Below are 17,991 nucleotides of genomic sequence, written 5' to 3' on the forward strand. Positions count from 1 at the left end.
CGTACTTTTATATATGAAATTATATAATTCTGCCCAAGTTTTTCCAAGCAGCCAACAAAATTTTAGTCTTCTCTTTTCAAAATATCTGTTGGTTCATCTTTTGGACTCTTGACATTGGAAAGCAGATAATTCTTTCCCACTGTTCTAGTGAATGACATCCACTCTTTAACCAAGCAGATCTAGTTGAAATTGACGAGGGGAAAAAGCGCAAAAAATACGTTCAAAAAGCATATGAAAATACCTAGCTAATTCCTTTACACATAACCTGAAAATGAAAAGCAAACACCAATAGTATCACAGAAGAAAGTATATGTATGATCAGGAAACTAAATAACCCTAATATAAAAAAAATAGGGTCCAGTTAATAAATTAGATAGCATTGCTTGAGAATAAATACAGTGTCGCGATTTGTGAAGTACTAAGATACAAATTTCTCAGGCGACCCTACCGTAGTGAAGTACCATGATGTGATCCGACGTCGTTGCGGACTCACGAAGCAAAGTCACCACCTCATTTGGACTCCAGATGTTATCTCTCACTTGCTGCAACGTTAAGAAAGGCAGCAGCTTTTGGCCTCTGCATGTTATCTCAATCTGCTGGTTTTCATCAAGCAAAACAAGATAAACTAGGGTTAATTGCGCATAGACTTAATATAACACGTGCATATTATCACAGAGGCAGCTATCATAATCTAAATATTAAAAACTAAAACTTATTCTCATCCACTTCGATGTAAGAAATAGATTATATGCTTACCAATGGATTGGTGACAAGCGCAAGAGTTCAGTTAAAATTTGAAAACCTAACCCAAAATACACGCCACTCATCCAACCTATTATGTGTAAATATTTTCTCTTTTTACACGAGCGGGGTGAACTTAACAAATTAAAATTAAATAAAAAATCAAAATGTGCCCCGCGACTGGAATTCATATATGGACACATACACCATAGTTTTAGTATGCACATTCAAGCAACATGTTAGATGAATCTTTTCATTAGGTCCACCAATTCTCTAGCTCGTAAGGTATGCAATCACCACCCTTTAGACTTGTATTCCATTAGAGTCAATGCATTCCCTCGTCTCCACAAGCAAATAATATAAACAAGCACATCACATTAACAACTTGGAAAAAAAAAAGGGTAATTTGAATGATTTAAGAACACGATAAAAAACATACGCGCGATATATTATTATTAGGTAGCTTCCCAAAAGTCGTTGGAATTTCAAGCTTATCCCAGAAAAAGAGCAATAAGATCATGGGCTTTGCTTTAGGGTGATCGTGAGAGTAGCAACATATTGTGCACCACAAATTCTTGAAAAAGTGAACCCTACAATAATTTCTAATTATTTGTTATTTATTTTTTTGTGGCCTAAGACAGACTGCTAATTTAACAATGAATTAAGGACGGTTACATAATCATTTCTCTAAAATCAAAGCCATTCTAGTTCTACATGTCAGCCTCGTTTCATGCACGTCTTCCTTCACGTTGCCATCAAAACTCTATCTCCTAGCTTGAAGGGTCATATATGCTCCTCCACGAACTAACCACCCCACCATAAATCTATATTTTTCTATTGGAGTATAATGTAATCCTTAAGAAGCTGGAAAGGTGGTACTTCATAGCAATCATTGATGGATCGTCTAATGTTCGAGCCTATTTCACCTACCTACTACATGCTAAAAGAAAAAAGAAAAAGAAGAAGGGGAAAAAAAATGAACAAGGTAAGCATAGGGTATCAAAATCAATGGTTCAACTATGGGGTGTGTCTTGTACTTGTACATGCTTTACCTATAGAAGTCCCTTTCAGCAACTTGGTAGTCGAATGATCCTGTTGTGCGATTCGTTTCCTAGGAAATGCTTTTCTTCGACGTAAATCATTGGGAGGCGAATGGCATTACGAGAGGATTGGGAAACAAAGATTTAGGGCAAAGTTAAGAAAAAAGAAATACTTCTAGGGTTTCCAGCGATGGCTCCAAGGATAGAGAAAGCAGATATAAGTTTACGCTACGCTACTGCTGGACAAGTGAAGAGCATTTACGAATCTATGAATCGCCCCACGTCATCTTAGCCACAGTCTAGGCAGTGGAGGTGGTGGCACGATGGCAGCGTGGTTTCAGCGACATTTGGCGGGGCTATAAGCAGTGGCGACTGGTGGGGCAGTGGGGCAGCAACGAAAGACTGGGGCTATTGCAACTAAGGCACTGGGAGAGTAATAGAGTCGGGTTAAGGTGGAATTTTTTCGTGTTCTAGTTAACCAGGAAGAAGCATAATCTTTCCCTAAGACAAGGAGATAAGTCTGAGGCGTGTTTATATGTGCCAAGTCTAAAAACTATAACATGATATATTCAGGTCTTTCAAGTCATTAATAAGCTATTTCTAGATATGCAGATGGACATATGGAAATTCAATCTACGGGCTAGATGAAGTGTCTTTTTTGATAATGAGAGATACCCTAATCTTTCGACTAAATAGTTATAATTAGTGATACACACAAATTGCTCCATCCACGTACATCTGCTAAGATTTGACCTGCAAGGTGATGGGTGTGGCACTCAAAGTTGTTTTAAGTGAGAAAATTTATGGTTAAATATGGTACCTAATGTATATAGTCGAATCAAACACCAAATCATTCAGGAAACTAGTGTGGAAGCTTAAGAATCAATAGATAGCATAGTCTCTAGATAGAGTACATGAAGGACATGCAAACCATTCTGAAATTGCCAAACCAATGCCGGTTCGTGGTTGACCCAATCCAATAAAGAACATGAAAACTTTATAAGGAATCAAAAGGCAAAGAGAACTTTAAGTGCAATGTACTCCAACACTACTTTCGCATGAATAATCAATCAATAAAGTACGACGTGTAGTAGGTTTTGGCAGTTTAATACAGCTGTTTGGCTTAGACAATGGTTGGCGAAATACATTTGGATTGTTGATGGCGTAATGTCCTAACTTCTCGGAACGAAAGCATAAGAGAGAGAAGAGAGAGAAAAAAAAAGACAGCAATAGGGCGTTGACGTACGCAAGTTTTTGTAGAGCCAACGAGAACTGGATATAGTTCATATCAACAAGCTAAATTAAGTCATCTTCTTGTCACAGAAGAAACAAGCAACACAAAGCTAAGGATATCTGTAGTTGACCAAGATTTTTGTATTGTTTTTTTGTGAATTCTTGGATCTGATACTTATCAAGGAGGCTTGGTTATCGCCTTACCTCCATCAAGTTCATGATCCACACCCTTTTATTGCTTGGCGATCGAGCTAAAATCTCTTCATGAAATTCTCGTCGATGCATGTACTATCATCAATTGAGAAGAGATATAGATGAACAAGTATTTTTGGTACTAATTATTTCGATTCATGCTAATTGGAAGAGTGAAAACCCTAGAACAGTGCCCTTTTGATCCCCGAAGAAATATATTTACTTTTTTTTTTGCATGTCCTGGCGAGCATGCAGCACACGCACTCCTATACAGTTCGGATGTTCTTTTGTGCATCGACTCGATGTTTCTAAATCTAGAGGGAACGCAGCATGTAATGTAGTCGATATCTCCATTCTATCTTTTGAATATGATTAAGCTTAATCCTTCTCATTAACCCAGTGGACCTCTTAAATACTGCTTTCTATTCTCCTATACTAAGGGGACATCATATCTACAGGGTGTTCCTGTGTATTCTGTTTATGTTTTTTCTCCAATTACATCGATAGAACATGGTTTTAATTTCTGCTTTTAGTACTAAACAATGTGAGGGTTTTAATTATTGCTTTAAATGGCAGAATCAATTTCTTCATTTTTCCTTGATTCATTTCCCTTTTCTTGTGTGTAAATTTTTTTTTCTTTTCGAGTCATGAGAGAGGTGGTAGGTAGGAGGTATACATTATGATCTAACATCTCTCCTCAAGCACTTCGCTGCAATCTTTTTAACTTAGAAAGACCTATAGCAATAGAAAACCAAACTGATCAAATTAGGACAAGTTCTTACCTGATAAGACAAAGATCTTGTCTCATTTCCCTAAGGAAAAAGATGGGACATAAACTGAACTGAAGGCAAGCTCCATCTAAAGAGACAGACAACTGCAGCTGACATGTACTCTCTACCTAAATATGATGATTTCACAAGGAATAAGCTAGACGAGAAAACAACTTCCAGATCTGCTGTTTCTATCATGCTTCCAAATGCCAACAGTGTCCATGCGTGGACATAACCGATCATCGACGAAATAGGTTGTTCGCTTATGAAGCCGCCTAATCTTGGTCGAAGGCAAATTAGCTTAGTATTCTATCATACCGTGAGGAAATTAGCGAAGTTGATTAGCTAGCTACTCTCTCTATCCTCGTTAAATCGCGGGCTAAATGCAAAACGCAAAGGCCGTTGTACGTACCTCTGATTCGCTATCCAGTCTCAACTTCTTAACCAAGTACTTCATCACAAGTAGGACCGTCATCCTTCCGTCCCTGAATGTCATGAAAAATAAGAGGAAAAAATCTCAGAAAACCTGAAAGAAAACTATCTCCCAATGAAGCCACTGAAAGCATAAAAACCCAAATAAAAAAAAAGTTTATAACTATGCATTACTTGACTCTGAGGTAAATCTTGGGTATTTGGGGCAAGAATGGTTCTTTATCTCTGCATTCAAGAGACAAAAAGAAGCAAAAACATTAGTGAGAGCATGATGAATGTCTAATGTAAAGTGGCTTTGCACAATAATGATGGTGAAAAAGAAACGAGTGGGGACTAATGATCTTCGTTCATGCGTTGCCTCTTTTTCACTCACTGATTCTGCGATGCTCGTAACACGAACCAAACTCCAGGGTAAGGTCTCTTCGGAGCGTCGATGACCCTAAAATCCATGCTTGACCCTGATGCTCCATCTACTTGTAGTTGAAGTTGAAAGGGAGGGGGAAGGTTCGGCCGCGGCGGCATTAGAGAAGAAGATGGCGAAGAACACTGCACCGACGACGACAACGAGAAATTGGGCCAATCGAACCCATGAGTGGGAAAAGTTGAACTACCTGTAGGGTGTTGAAAGAGATACGATAAGCTATGATTAGTACTTCTACCGCTAGCAAAATTGGTAATTGGCCTAGAAGCTCTAAGATTAGGCACGTCGAAGATTGGGGTTGGGGGCGGTGTCGAGTGCCATGAACATCCGCTCGGTAATAGATCGAGCTCAACCGATACTCCGCGGCTAATTCCTTGACCCGTTGGCTCAATCCGATCACACTTTCCGTCGCTGTTGTTCGCTCTAGTATGGCTACATATGCTTAGTTGTAGCCACGCCTCATCCTTCTCTGCCTGATCTCCAACATCCTTTGAGCTTGACGAGGCCTCCCCATCGATACTGTTAGTTCTTGATTCATCTTCAGCCATCTGACCAAGATCAAGACCAACTGCTAGATCAGATGCGGCACACGCAGGAGCAACCGGATTACAACGCCGTTTTCCGGGAAGCCGATCTTGAGGAAGAACCATCATCGCGTCGCAGGAACCCGAAACCCGACCTGCCCGTTGTGGCGACGAGAGGGATGGGTGTTGATTCGCCGTGAGACCTTACTGGCTTGTTCATGGCGGGACTGGTTTAATTTACGGAAGGAAGAAACAACGAGAATGAATCTTGCAAAGAGCAAATCTCCCTTTCCATCAAATTCTCTTTGTTTGGACGCTTGTGGAGAAGTAGTTTTGGGAGAAAGAGAGAGAGGCAGTCACATGATTAATGAAATAGTATATGTTCCTCTTCCTCCTTATAGTTTAAAGAGCCCCCAACAATCATTCCCCTTAGGCTTTTCCCAGAATTCATTCCATTCTCGAGATTCAAAGAATGCATCAACGAGTTTTGACTATTATTTTTGTGACCATTTTATTCTATTAACGTCGTTATTTTTTAAATGTAACTTACGTTTCCGCTTTCAATGATTTGAAAATTATTTTAATCATGCCATTTTACTCACCTTTGCGTAGAATTTATATGTAGAAGTATATATAAGTAATCTTAGATAGTTTTAATTGTCGCAGATGATATTGATTCAAATAAAGCCTCAGCGTAATGCCGTTGTTTAATTATGTAACTGTGTATACTATTAAAACTGTTTCAGGGAATAATAATGCTTTTAAAGGAATAGGACCATAATCTAAACTTATAGCGGTGATTTTCTATATTTATATGTTTGTTAGTACCCGAGGAGACAATTTGGGGCGATGCACATGTAATGTGCAAATGTGAGTACCCACTTTGGCACGTGCTTAATGTTAGCACCTCAATTTTCAATATTTCATTTTGAGAAGCGTCTAATGGAAATGCTGGATTTTCTAATGAAAGTGACAGTATACATATCTTAAAGGTATTTATCAAGAAGGTGATCGACTTATTGCATTTGTGCAAATTCAGTCCTAAACCTTTTAATTTGGCCAATTGGATCATACATTTTGACGATATGTCAATATAGTCCATTCAGTCAATTTTTGAATGAAATGAGTAATGTGGATGACAGTCATTCTATGTGGCACGGCCGACGCCGATCTTTTCGCATCGCCGGCTGACGGCCAAGAGCAATGGCTGGTGAGGGCGAGCGTCGACGAGGCCCCCCTTGCCAAATCTGGTGAGGTTGACCCTCGCCCATGTGAAGCTCAACAAGGCCAGCCCTCGCCCTTGCCCAAACCAGAGGGTAGCTATCGTCGGCTTTCGCCCTCGCCTAGGCGAGTTCTCTTTCCCCCAGTTTATTCAAACTCTTTCCTCCACGAATGTTTTTCCGCCGTTCCAGTCTACATGTCAGACTAGTGAGTCACTGATGATAATCTCTTTCGTTTTTTCTTGACCAGATCGAACGTGAGTTTGCTTGAGTTTTGCTGTTCACAGTGAAAAAGAAGAAAGAATATCGAGCGGTATCTGATCACGCAATGAACGGCAATCAACTAGTATTACAATTGAAGCAACCCCTCAAAAAGCTTTTTGACACCTTTGGCCTTTTGTGCCCAGTGCGGAGATAGCTGATGATTGACCGATCTGTGAACGGAACTTCACGTGTGATGGAACCATTATGCAAATTTATGATCACGATGAATCATTAACAATTAGTATTGGACGACGTTCGACATATGCGGCCCACTAAATTTGGAGGCGTGCAAATTGGGGAAAAAAAAAAAGGAATTGGAGCAGATCAGTGGTAGAATCGCAAGCTGCTAAAAATGGTGTCCGAGCAAGAATGGAAAAAACCATAAATCTGAAGTCAAAGTCATTGAAGATGACCTAAGTTAGGTTTATTCTACAGATGGTGAATTGCCTTGTGTGGTCCTATATGAGCCATTCACGTGCATTGGATTTGGCAATTGGTGCTAACGATTGCTCACCTCGGCTATCAAAGACTCGCTTGTTTCGCGAAAAATATATACATCTTTAAAATTTTTGGAGCTTGTATCATTTCAAATTATCAGCCGATGAATAGTTTTTTTATTATCGGTAACAATTTATATCTAAACCATTTCGCGGATGATGAAAATATTTTTTGTCCATAAGTTTTTTGTAAGTGATTCGAACGATCATGTTTTGAAAAATATTTTCTAAAATCATTCATTTTTTGCGAAACAATCTGAAAAATGAATAGTTTGGGAAATATTTTCTTTAAAATAATAGCTTATATCACTTGAAGTAGTTAAGTTGGTGAAAAACGTTTTTATTATCAACAACAACTTATGTCTAAACATTTTCATAAACGATGGAAATATTTTTTGTTCGTTCATTTTTGTAAGTAATATAAGCAATCATTTTCAGGAAAATATTATCAAAATCGTTCATTTTTCGTGAAACAAATACACTGCAAAAATCACCTCTCATGCAAGCTTGGCATTTTCTAGAGTTTCCAACTTGATTACATGTGCAAGAGATTAATAGAGGGAAGTCGAATGATGCCTCTATATAGGCAAACATTAGCATGTGCATGGGATCTCATTAATTCCTAAAATGGAAAGTGTGTGGGCGTTTTTTTTTTTTTTTTTTTTTGTTTTTTTGCCCAAAAATACTGAAATACGTCGAAACGTGCCTGATACTACTAATTTTGAAAATGTGCCAAAGGTGGGCCATCTTATGTGGCATGATCGATACCGATATGGACAACATTTTATATTTTTTAAAAATATTTTTTGAAATATTTTAATTTTCTTTTTCTTTCCTCTGATTTATTTGATTTTCCCCCCTTCTTCCTCCGCCAATCACCGACGAGGCTAGAAAGCCTGAAGTCACTAGATCCTACAAGGTCGAGCCTCGCTAGCGCTTTGCTGTGGTTGGTCGCCAACTATCGTCGATCGCCGGTCAAGGCCCGATGGCCAATAAACAATTGAAATTTCATGCTGTTAACAAACGAATTTCTACTCTGGGACCAGAAATTTTGTGTCATTATCAAATGCATTTCTTTGCTCGGAAACTTTTCTAGGTAATAGAAATATAAAAATATATTTCTGGCCAAAAATAGCTTCCAAAAACAGAATGGTTATCATTTGCGCCCTCAGCAACTAGCGGAGGAAGAAGGAAAAAGACGAAGAAAAAATGCTAAAAAAAGAAAAATTTTGTCACATCATGCGGTCGTGCCACGTAGGTTGGCTAACGCCGACAAAACAATCACGTCAACGATTTCCAATCAAAATTGATAAAAAAACCTAAATTGATAAATCATCAAAAGGTTCATAATTAAATTGATAAATTGTCAAAAGGGTTTGGCAAATTATCAAAAATGACTAAATTGACAAATCATTAAAATTGAAAAAATTACCAAAAAAAAAGTCCTAAACTCATTGCAATTGTGCTAATTCAGTCATAAACTTTTTTTTTGTCAATTCGATCCTAAACCTTTTGTAATTATGCCAATTCAGTTCATCCAGTAACTTTTAATAGCCGGCGACATAATATTTTCATATTTTATAAATTATTTTATTATTTAATTTCCTTTTTCCTTCTTTTTTTTTTTTTTTTTCTTCCCCTTCCCTCTTCTTCCTCCAACAGATCGCTAGACCTTAGCGAACAGCTAGAGGGACGGCTAGCGACGCTCATTGGGTGAGGCCGAGCCTCGCTATCTCAGATCTAGCGATGGTAAGGCTTGATCTCGCCGTCGATGAGCAAGGCTCGGTGGTTCCGGAACTCGCCGAATCTGGGCTGGTTAGATCGGCCGTCCCTCTTGTCGGTCGCCAAGGTTCGACAACCGGCTGGAGGAAGAAGAGGGAATGCAAAGAAAAAAAGGAAAAATAAAATAAAAAATTCAAAAAAAAAATCGTCGGATTGACTAGTTTGACGACCGGCTAGAGGTCCGACGATCGGTGTCCATGTCGGCGACAACAAGCCAAAATTCTCCGGATGAACTGAATTAGCACAATTATAATAGGTCTATGACGTTTTTTAAAAAATTTCCCCAAAAAAATCTTTCGAACTAAATTGACAAATCGTTAAAAGGTTAGGCTAAAATGATACAATTTAAAGGTTTAAAACTAAATTGGCTGCCGTCCAAGAACTTTTTGAGCAATATTTCCTAAGATAAATTCTTCACTAATCAACACTATTATCTATCTACCTACCACGATCCTTTATATACGTGGTTCGGACAAAGGAAAAGGACTTGCCTACCTATTTCCTACACGACAGACGACACCATCCATTGGCAAAGCTCATCAGCAAGAACAGGCACGCTTCTTGCATAGGAATCGAAAACCCTTTCCTTGCATGCCCCCATAAAAACCATTAAAAAAAAATTTAGACCAAAAACAAAATAAAATAAAAAGATACTCCTCAATATTCTTCAACTCCTTTTTTTAATGCTTCACTGTTTCCCACTCGCCATGATTATTACAAAAACCTCATCATTCCCAATCTCGTCTCCCATGTTTTTTTAGCTTTGTTCCATGTTGTCCGATGTCCTCCTTTGCTTTTTCTTTCCTTTTTTCCTTTTATTTGGAGAAGGGCCGACGGGCTATCATCGATTATCATCAGGATTTGTTTTCTTTTACAAGACCCACCGCCCACTTTGTTTCCTTCGTGATATCATTGTTGACATTTACGTGTCGATAATTACTTTTATCAGCAACGAGCTGTACTATTGCAATCAGTCCCATGTTGACTTTGTAAACTTTTAACCTTTTTTGCCTTAGGGTTTGTGGGACTCTAAGATGTGTGTGATGCCTCAGCTATACACTAAATCCGTATAGTGAACTTGGTTATGGATGTAATTACATTTATGAAAGAATTTAGTAAAAATTATCAAAAAAAGTCTTGAACCTATTGCACTTATACCGGTTCAGTCATAAACCTTTCGATTTGGCCAATTTGATCATAAACCTTTCAATTGTGCCAATATAGTTCTAAACCTTTTGATGATTTTACCAATTTATTCATTCTAGCTAATTTTGGCAGGAAATTTATGATGCAGAGATCTAGTCAGCATCGAATGTCCTACATGTTGGCAATTACATGTCAGCAATGGCCAATGGAGGGAACAAGGGCAAAAAGAAAACGAAAGGAAAAAAATAAAAAAAATCCAAAAAAATTGCAAAAATTGTCCACACTAGCTGTCCCGTGTCACGTAGGACGGCCTACGCTGACTAAATCGTCATATTAGTAATTTCTTACTAAAATTAGCTATAATGACTAAATTGGCAAATCGTTAAAAAGTTTAGAAAAATGTTTGCGGGACACATCTTGCTATCGCGCGTGCGAAAAATCCTTGCATGAACCCGCTTCGTCTTAACCATTGATCAGCATAGGCCTCACATGAGATGCACATGATACGATGGCCGGGATGAAGTGAGCTCGACTGCGCTCCACGGATGCGCAGGCCCAGACTTGTGGAAGCACTACTTTACCGGGGGCCGACTCTGCCTTTTTCCACACATATCTTTCGTTTTCTTGATCGCCATCATCATCCATCGTTTTGCTTTAATTGCGTGCCTGAATCACAGTCGCATCACTTTGTGGGTCCTTCAAATGAAATTCTCTCCTTAATACCGCAATTAGAGCTTGATTATTGAACAGTTTCTTGTTAACTCGATAAGAACTTTTCCTTCTTTGATAATCAGGAGTACATTGTGCATACCAAATTGTCTTTCCAAAAATATCATAAGAACTAAGAAGCCCCAAAGTCACATAGATGATAATGAGGCTCGAAAGAGTCCTGAACGCTTGGAGAAGATCGAGTGTCGACGAGCCCTCCCTTTAAATTGAAGGGGAAAGTTACTAAAAAGTACTAAATCTATTTTGATTGTGTCAATTCAGTCTATTTGACCAATCGGCTCTCACATGCCCAATTTATACTAATATTTTAATTTTTTCATTTTTTTATTGTTTCTTTTTTGCTTTTATTTTTTTTCTTTCTTTTCCTTCCTTATTCCTCCAACCAAACCGCCAAGCCAGGTGATCGGCCAAAGGCAGAGGTCGTAGAAGCATGACCTTGCCGGCCTCTGCCTCTTGCCGGTCATCGAGCTCAACGATCAATTGGGAGGAAGAAAGAAGAAAAAAAAAATTTTCAAAAAAAACATTAAAATATTATTAAAAATTGATAACGTCAACACCGGCCGACTAAATGAATTGAATTGACACAAATACAAAAGATTTAAGATTAAATTGATTGAAAAATATTATGACTAAATTGACACAATTGTAATAATTTATGACTTTTCAATATTTTTCCAAAGTGAAGTCATCGCAAAATAGATTCAGACAAACGTTGATGTTGATGAGTTCCGCCGAGGAGATCGAGTCTCCAGCCCTGTTTTTGGTATCTTGTCGTCCTTTCAAAGTTAAGTTCGGATGCGGTAGTTTCCAACAAGAAAAAGTCGACGACTTTCCTTTAACGAGAACTGCAGACTGTATTCAATCTTCTGCAAGATATAAGTTGGCCAAGATACCACTCAGTAGCTACAACTGAGGAAAAAGTCGAGGAAATCAGTTCGAGGGGGGAGAATTTGATCGTGGATCGCTAGGAAATCAGAAACTATCTTCATCTGAAACACAAAACCGCGAAAGCAGCATTGACACTCTGGATCACACTTGAGAAATGTCACATGTATTTCACTTTACAGTGAGATCTGTGTCTTGTTGCTGCTGCGATCGCAGCAACTCGTAAGAAGATCCCTAGTTCTCAGCTTGAAGACACCACCATTGGCGGGAGGAACTCGACACATTCTATGCAGCAAGTGGTGTTAATTTGGTTCAGATGGCTAGCTTGAACCATTATCGCATACCTTAATTGGTGGTGAACTGGAACACAGATTATGTCACACCAACAGAGAATCCTCCATCGTCATGCCAAGTATATCTTTGCATCTTTATCAGATTCTGGTCTCAGAATATGACAGTAATGTCTCTCCAAGGCACCAAACCCTAACATGCACTGGAATGGAAACCCTGGCATGTTCCTATTAAAAAGTTCACCTTCCTGATTGCAAGGAAAATGGTTGCTCCAGACATGCACACACAAGGAAAGACGTACATTAACAACAATTTTTCATTTTTCATGAGTATTTTGTCTCCCAAGTTTCCCTTATTGGCTTGTATGAATAAGTCGGAGGCTGAAACCCTACAAGAGCATATTGAAGTAACAAATGACAATCCGCGCACATGTTAGGACATTCTTGCGCATTCTCAAAGCACCGGCGAGGTTGCTTGACCCACTTTCATGATGTCTCTAGAAGGACAAGACAGACATTTCCAAATATGTGCTTACTAATCTTCCATAAGCTGTTGCTCCATATTTGGACTGATGAAGCTAAAATTACATCTTAGAGAGACAAAAATTGGTATGGTCCAACGCATTGGAGATGTTGGGATGACCATGGAGGCACAAATTTAGTTGGTTATCCATTGTCATGAGGCATAATCTTACCAATAGAAAATACTAGAAAGATGAACTGTAGCTTTCTCAGAACTGAAAAGTGTAATCCAAATGATCTAAGCAATTGATAGGGACTCAAATCTCTCCTTTTTTATTCCGCAAGCATTTATTCACTGCTCATTCTTCCGGAGAATTTGATGAGTACAAACATGAAAGGCACAAGAAACAATAAAAACTGTCTTGAGTTGAACATATCCGATGTGTAATCCAAGTAAAAGCAGGCTCCTGAAGATTATACATTCTGCAGACCATCAATCCCAAGCAAATTGAAAATATCATTTTCAGCCTCCAATTCCCATCCTTTTCATCTTATCTCATACACGTCAAAATCACACCTAAAACAGACTTGTAATATCCATTATAAGAATATAATTCTTCGCTTTGACCTAAAGCCACGATACCAAGCGGAAAAGAAAAGCAAACCAAACATCTTTGTCACATCGTCAGGGAAAATCCGACCATAATGGGCAAGAAAATCAATTCTCTTTTTCATCATCTACTGCACCTATCATTGACTTAAGATATCATAAATTTACCAACACAGACTAATTAATTTGATTACTCATTTACAATGTAAATCCAATTTCCACAATTAAGCTCTTCAGAATACTTATTCAATGAAAATTTGCCAGATCTTTCACAATTGCAGAGGTATTTAACATACTGCCTATGAGAGGGAGTACAGACCTCTGCCTGTTTAAGTCAAAAGTGGCACCCAATATTGCCACACATGAAAGAAATGGTTATCTTCAGTCATTTAGTATACTGATTTTGGTAATGCATGCTTCAAAGGCATGACGTATTCACAAAATTTAGCAGAGTTCTTGGGGAAATCTATTTGTTTCCATCACAGTATCCTTTTCTAACCACTAAAAGCCATTCACAGCAATCTACACGATATGTCCACATTAAAAAGCCAAATGCTCAACTTGGAAGATAAGAAAGATGAATTGCCCCATCTAACTTAGGTCATCAGTTAATAATCACGAAAAATGTTTCAAATTGATCATTATTTCCACAGCTCATGTCACCTTCAATAGAAAAGAGTAATAAGTGACAACATGATTTACGGATCACATTCCTTGTATAGACAGTACAGAAGTTCTCTTAAGCTGCCCTCACATTGCCTCCTACAGAGAACCCAAGTGTCTCCATCTATGCACGAGACCATACTCCTTTTTGGAAGCTAGAAGTTGAAAGAGAGGAGGAGCTTTCTTGCAAGCTAAAGTATGCCGACAAAACAAAGTTCTTATGATGAAGAAAACATGGGTTCAAAAATCCACCCTCAATTGTGACCTCTTCAGATTTATTAACAAGAACCTTAAAAACTTGGATCCAATGAGTTGAATAAAGCGCATTACAAGAACAAAAGGGCAGAGCACCAGCATGAACACAAAACTGGGGTAAAAAATGCATTCTTGGAAAAAAAAAAGAGAAGACTTCATAAACCTGACACATGCTGGTCCAAATTAGATTTAATCTACTCGAAATCTGTCTGGATTGACCAACCTATGTCTACGGTAAGTAGGGAAACCATCAGATTCCAAGATCAGCCAAATACATAACAGAACAGATTTCCCACTCCATTCCCAGATTTTGGTGTGTTTTGCAATTAGGGTCACCCAACTTCAATTTCAACAAGCCAAAGCACTAAACTTTTAACTTTTTGCAATTGAACTGATGCACTTTGACCATGGTACTGTGGTAACTGTGGCATCCTCTATGTCTCGATGGAGAAGACATGGTGTATCAGCTACCACATCAGCCCTAACTTAAGAAAGAAATTAAATATGGAAATACTAACAAAGAGAGAAGAAGAAACAGAGGATCGCAGTTTGTTTTTCTCTTTTTCAAAATTTCCATGCCGTCTACATGGCACCATGTCAATGTTATGCATCAGCTGTCAGCCAAAGCAGTAAAAATTGCCAACAGGCCACGTCAGTTTTTTTCTGGACATTTGGTTGGAAAATGGACAAAGTGCATCAATAGCAAAGAAATTCAGTGATCCAACTGCAAAATTCATCAAAGTTTAGTGACCACCGGTGAAAATTATGTTAGACACAATGTCACGGCTCACCCAACTGATGTCAAAAGATGCATGCATGCCTTTCACAACCAAGATGACAAGGACATCACAGAAATATGCAAAAGTAGAGTCGAACTTATATACAACAAATTATGTCCCCTAGCTGCTTCCATTCCAAGTGGTGGGTGTTTACGTTAAAGTGTCAAAGATAAGAATCATGACTCATGAATGCATCACGGTACAGTTGTAAGGTGTATTATGCAGGAAAAATGTTACACGGGAATCAAAAGACGTAGACATCCACAAAAGGCGTTCTATAGACTACAAAAAAGGATCAGCACTCTGGATTTTCTGTCCGACAATTCACAATCTCTTGTCACAATCTATCATGACCTAACTTGAATATGAAAAATCAAATACTTGACTAGCTTTTGGACTAACCATTGTAAAAGTAAAGAATTGCTATGATGTAGTCAAAGCAGCACGAATCCAATCAAATTTTGTGAGTGCCAGGACTTCTCAGGTTTTGTACTGACATGTTTAGAGAGCAGATACCTATATAGAGAGATGTGGGAAGCTGCAATTGGGCTGTAACAGCTATGTCACTGGAAAGTATCTCAATCGCCCCCCTCATCATTAAGCAGTAGTGCCTTAGCACTACTCTACAACCTAATATTTCAAGAGGCATAATCACTTATGCCATAGACTTTAAGCCATCCATTTAGATTCAGATTATTAATCATATCAAATGCGGTAACAAAGTGCACATAAATTTAAAGTAAGCGTCTGCAACTTGTATTTTTTTAGGTGCTAGATAAATCCAGTGGCCAGAAAAATTGTATTATGAATCATTAAACTGTAGAAATCTACCGCATAACTCGACTATCAATCCGGTTGCTTCCGCAGCAAACTAATACGAAAGCACATCCTCAGGAATTTAGATATCATCAAAGCTGAAGAAACACAGATACTAATTGAGATACGGAAATGTAATAATGGCACAATATATCTGGCTTTGCTTTTTCCGTTTCCACCTTCTCCCCCCACAATCAATTAAGCAAATTAGATAACAAAGATGATATGTGGGCTTTTCATACGCATGTACCTTCCAAAGAAAGTCATCTCTCCAGGATTGACCTGCAATCTTGCGTGGATTAACCCACCTTAAGTGTATGGGCCTTGATTTGTGAGTTGGGTTTTGGGTAGGTTTTGGGGTTTGGAGTTTCATGTGAATTAGGTAACATTTATTCCTCACACTATGATTGAACAATTGAACAAATCTTAATAAGACAGTAATTATCTCAATTCGCAGAAAATTTCCCACGTGAGGTAAGCATGATCAGTTTATAAATTATGAAAAAAGTTCCCTGTCTATGCTTTCCCTAGATATCATAGCTTTGCTTGTTTTTGATAAAGACTGTCTCAATGACTGCAATTTACCTTCTCTTGAAAAACAAGAAAAGAGCAAGAATTGTGCGAATCCACGTGGAGAAAGATAGTTGAGCTCTTCAAGACTATTGGATGCTATGAAGACCATCCATCATCAAAACAGTAAAGTTACGCAAGCACGTGATCGGTAGTTGCTCATTTATTTGAACTGCTTCACCGCACAGAGCGGCAAGATTGACATCAACAAATCGAAGGTCTCTAACATAGCGACGATTGAAACAGGAAGGTATCGGTAGGAGCAAAGATCTTCAATCAGCAAAGAGAATGGTAACATTACTTACTCCCCATACATGTTCCAGACAATGCTCAGTGTACGAAGTAATCATAGATAACTCCATCTAAGCAAAAATCCCAAAGTATATTGTACTGCTTTCGACCCAAATCCCATTTCTTTCAAGCAAGGAAAAAGATCTGTGCTTCAAGTAATTTAGGAGAAATCAAATTTACTAGCTTTTCTTAGCTGTAGGTCACCGGGAACAAAGTGAAACATCAAGAAATTGTTTCCAGGAAACTCTAACATAAAAACCACAGTGTATCGTCAAATGTCGCCAACCAATATAAGTTTTTTTTTTACATGCTCCCATCAATGCAACATCAACAACAGAAAAAGAAATTCTCAATCACGCCACTATTCCCGTTTGGTGGAAGAGGTCTCGATGCGTTTCCAACTGCATGTTACTCTCTGTTGCGCTAAACCATTAATAGCATTTTGTTCAGCTAAAGAGGCCACCGCCTCGGTATCAGATTTACTTGCATTCAGTCAAAATGCCAAAACTGGACATCGTCTATAGACCATTGATGTTTCAAAGGCTAACAAACACCATCGCAAGCTATGGATGCAGCGGTTTCAAACATAACCAACACAAGAGAACCAACTTCTACTTCGGTATTTTTTTTTTTCCTTTTTCACGAATTACATCAAACAGCTCAGCTGCATCATATGGAAGGGACGAATCTGTCCACGAACAAGAGCTGGAGAATTTTCGAACAACGAAACTAAAACGAGGGACCTGATTTTCCGCAGGATTCTGAGACCGTAGTGATTGCCGAGCTCACACAGCCGAATGCGCAAGGGTCTACTCCTCGGATGAGCAGATCGGTCGGAGCGCTCGCTTGGGGGAACAAAAGTGCCTCTCTGTTCACATGCGACGACCGTGGGTCTTCTCTGTGGTAGAAACATGTGATTAATTGAATAGAGAGGAACAAGGTGGGACCATTAGCAAAGATGGAAGTCACAAGTTAGCAAATTCTATAGCCGATTGTCGTTGACCATTGCCACCTTATGTCGGATTTTTATTTTTCTTCCCTTCACTGTGGGGTTCGGTGAAGCTTGCATGATGGTGCTTGCATCCATTTCGTCACGTAAATGGGTCGCTCTTTCATGAACCGCGGTCCACATTTAACAGCCCGGACTTGTGCCGCAAAGGCACTAGTCCTTGCCAATTTGCCTAGTAAGCCCTGCCCCCGCCACCTAGGTGCCAAGGCGGTGTCCGCAACCCTGTTCGGGATTGGAACCGCCCGTCCGTGTTTAAGTTTAATCCGTCCCGGACAAGGCTTGCTCCGTCGTTTTATCTCCACCGGGGCCCTTGGACATTTTTCTGGCTCGTGCTTGGCTGCTGCTAAAAATTCAGCTGCTCTTAACAAAC

At 38.9% G+C, this 17,991-nt stretch overlaps 1 protein-coding gene and 2 long non-coding RNA genes across 4 annotated transcripts; all 3 read right to left on the reverse strand.

Annotated features, from left to right (window-relative positions):
- Positions 1-219: 219 nt before the first annotated feature.
- LOC115749378 (protein LAX PANICLE 2-like) lies at positions 220-5,699 on the reverse strand. Of its 2 annotated transcripts, none has more exons than XM_030686169.2 (4): positions 4,782-5,699; positions 4,583-4,633; positions 4,389-4,461; positions 220-593 (listed from the first exon to the last, which is right to left on the reverse strand). In XM_030686169.2, the coding sequence occupies exons 1-4, from the start codon at positions 5,480-5,482 to the stop codon at positions 435-437; spliced, it is 984 nt and encodes a 327-aa protein (XP_030542029.1). In that variant the 5' UTR covers positions 5,483-5,699; the 3' UTR covers positions 220-434. The 2 variants fall into 2 exon arrangements, with proteins under 2 accessions (XP_030542029.1, XP_030542028.1); XM_030686168.2 differs by having other exon boundaries at positions 220-596.
- Positions 5,700-11,983: 6,284 nt separating this feature from the next.
- LOC125315461 lies at positions 11,984-13,155 on the reverse strand. The gene is made up of 2 exons (XR_007198733.1): positions 12,703-13,155; positions 11,984-12,555 (listed from the first exon to the last, which is right to left on the reverse strand). It is a non-coding gene; the product is annotated as an uncharacterized LOC125315461 (long non-coding RNA).
- A 2,614-nt stretch (positions 13,156-15,769) lies between these two features.
- On the reverse strand, positions 15,770-17,480 carry LOC125315460. The gene is made up of 2 exons (XR_007198732.1): positions 17,356-17,480; positions 15,770-16,543 (listed from the first exon to the last, which is right to left on the reverse strand). It is a non-coding gene; the product is annotated as an uncharacterized LOC125315460 (long non-coding RNA).
- Positions 17,481-17,991: the final 511 nt, after the last annotated feature.

This window comes from Rhodamnia argentea, chromosome 6 (genome assembly GCF_020921035.1).
Source record: "Rhodamnia argentea isolate NSW1041297 chromosome 6, ASM2092103v1, whole genome shotgun sequence".
NCBI lineage: Eukaryota > Viridiplantae > Streptophyta > Magnoliopsida > Myrtales > Myrtaceae > Rhodamnia > Rhodamnia argentea.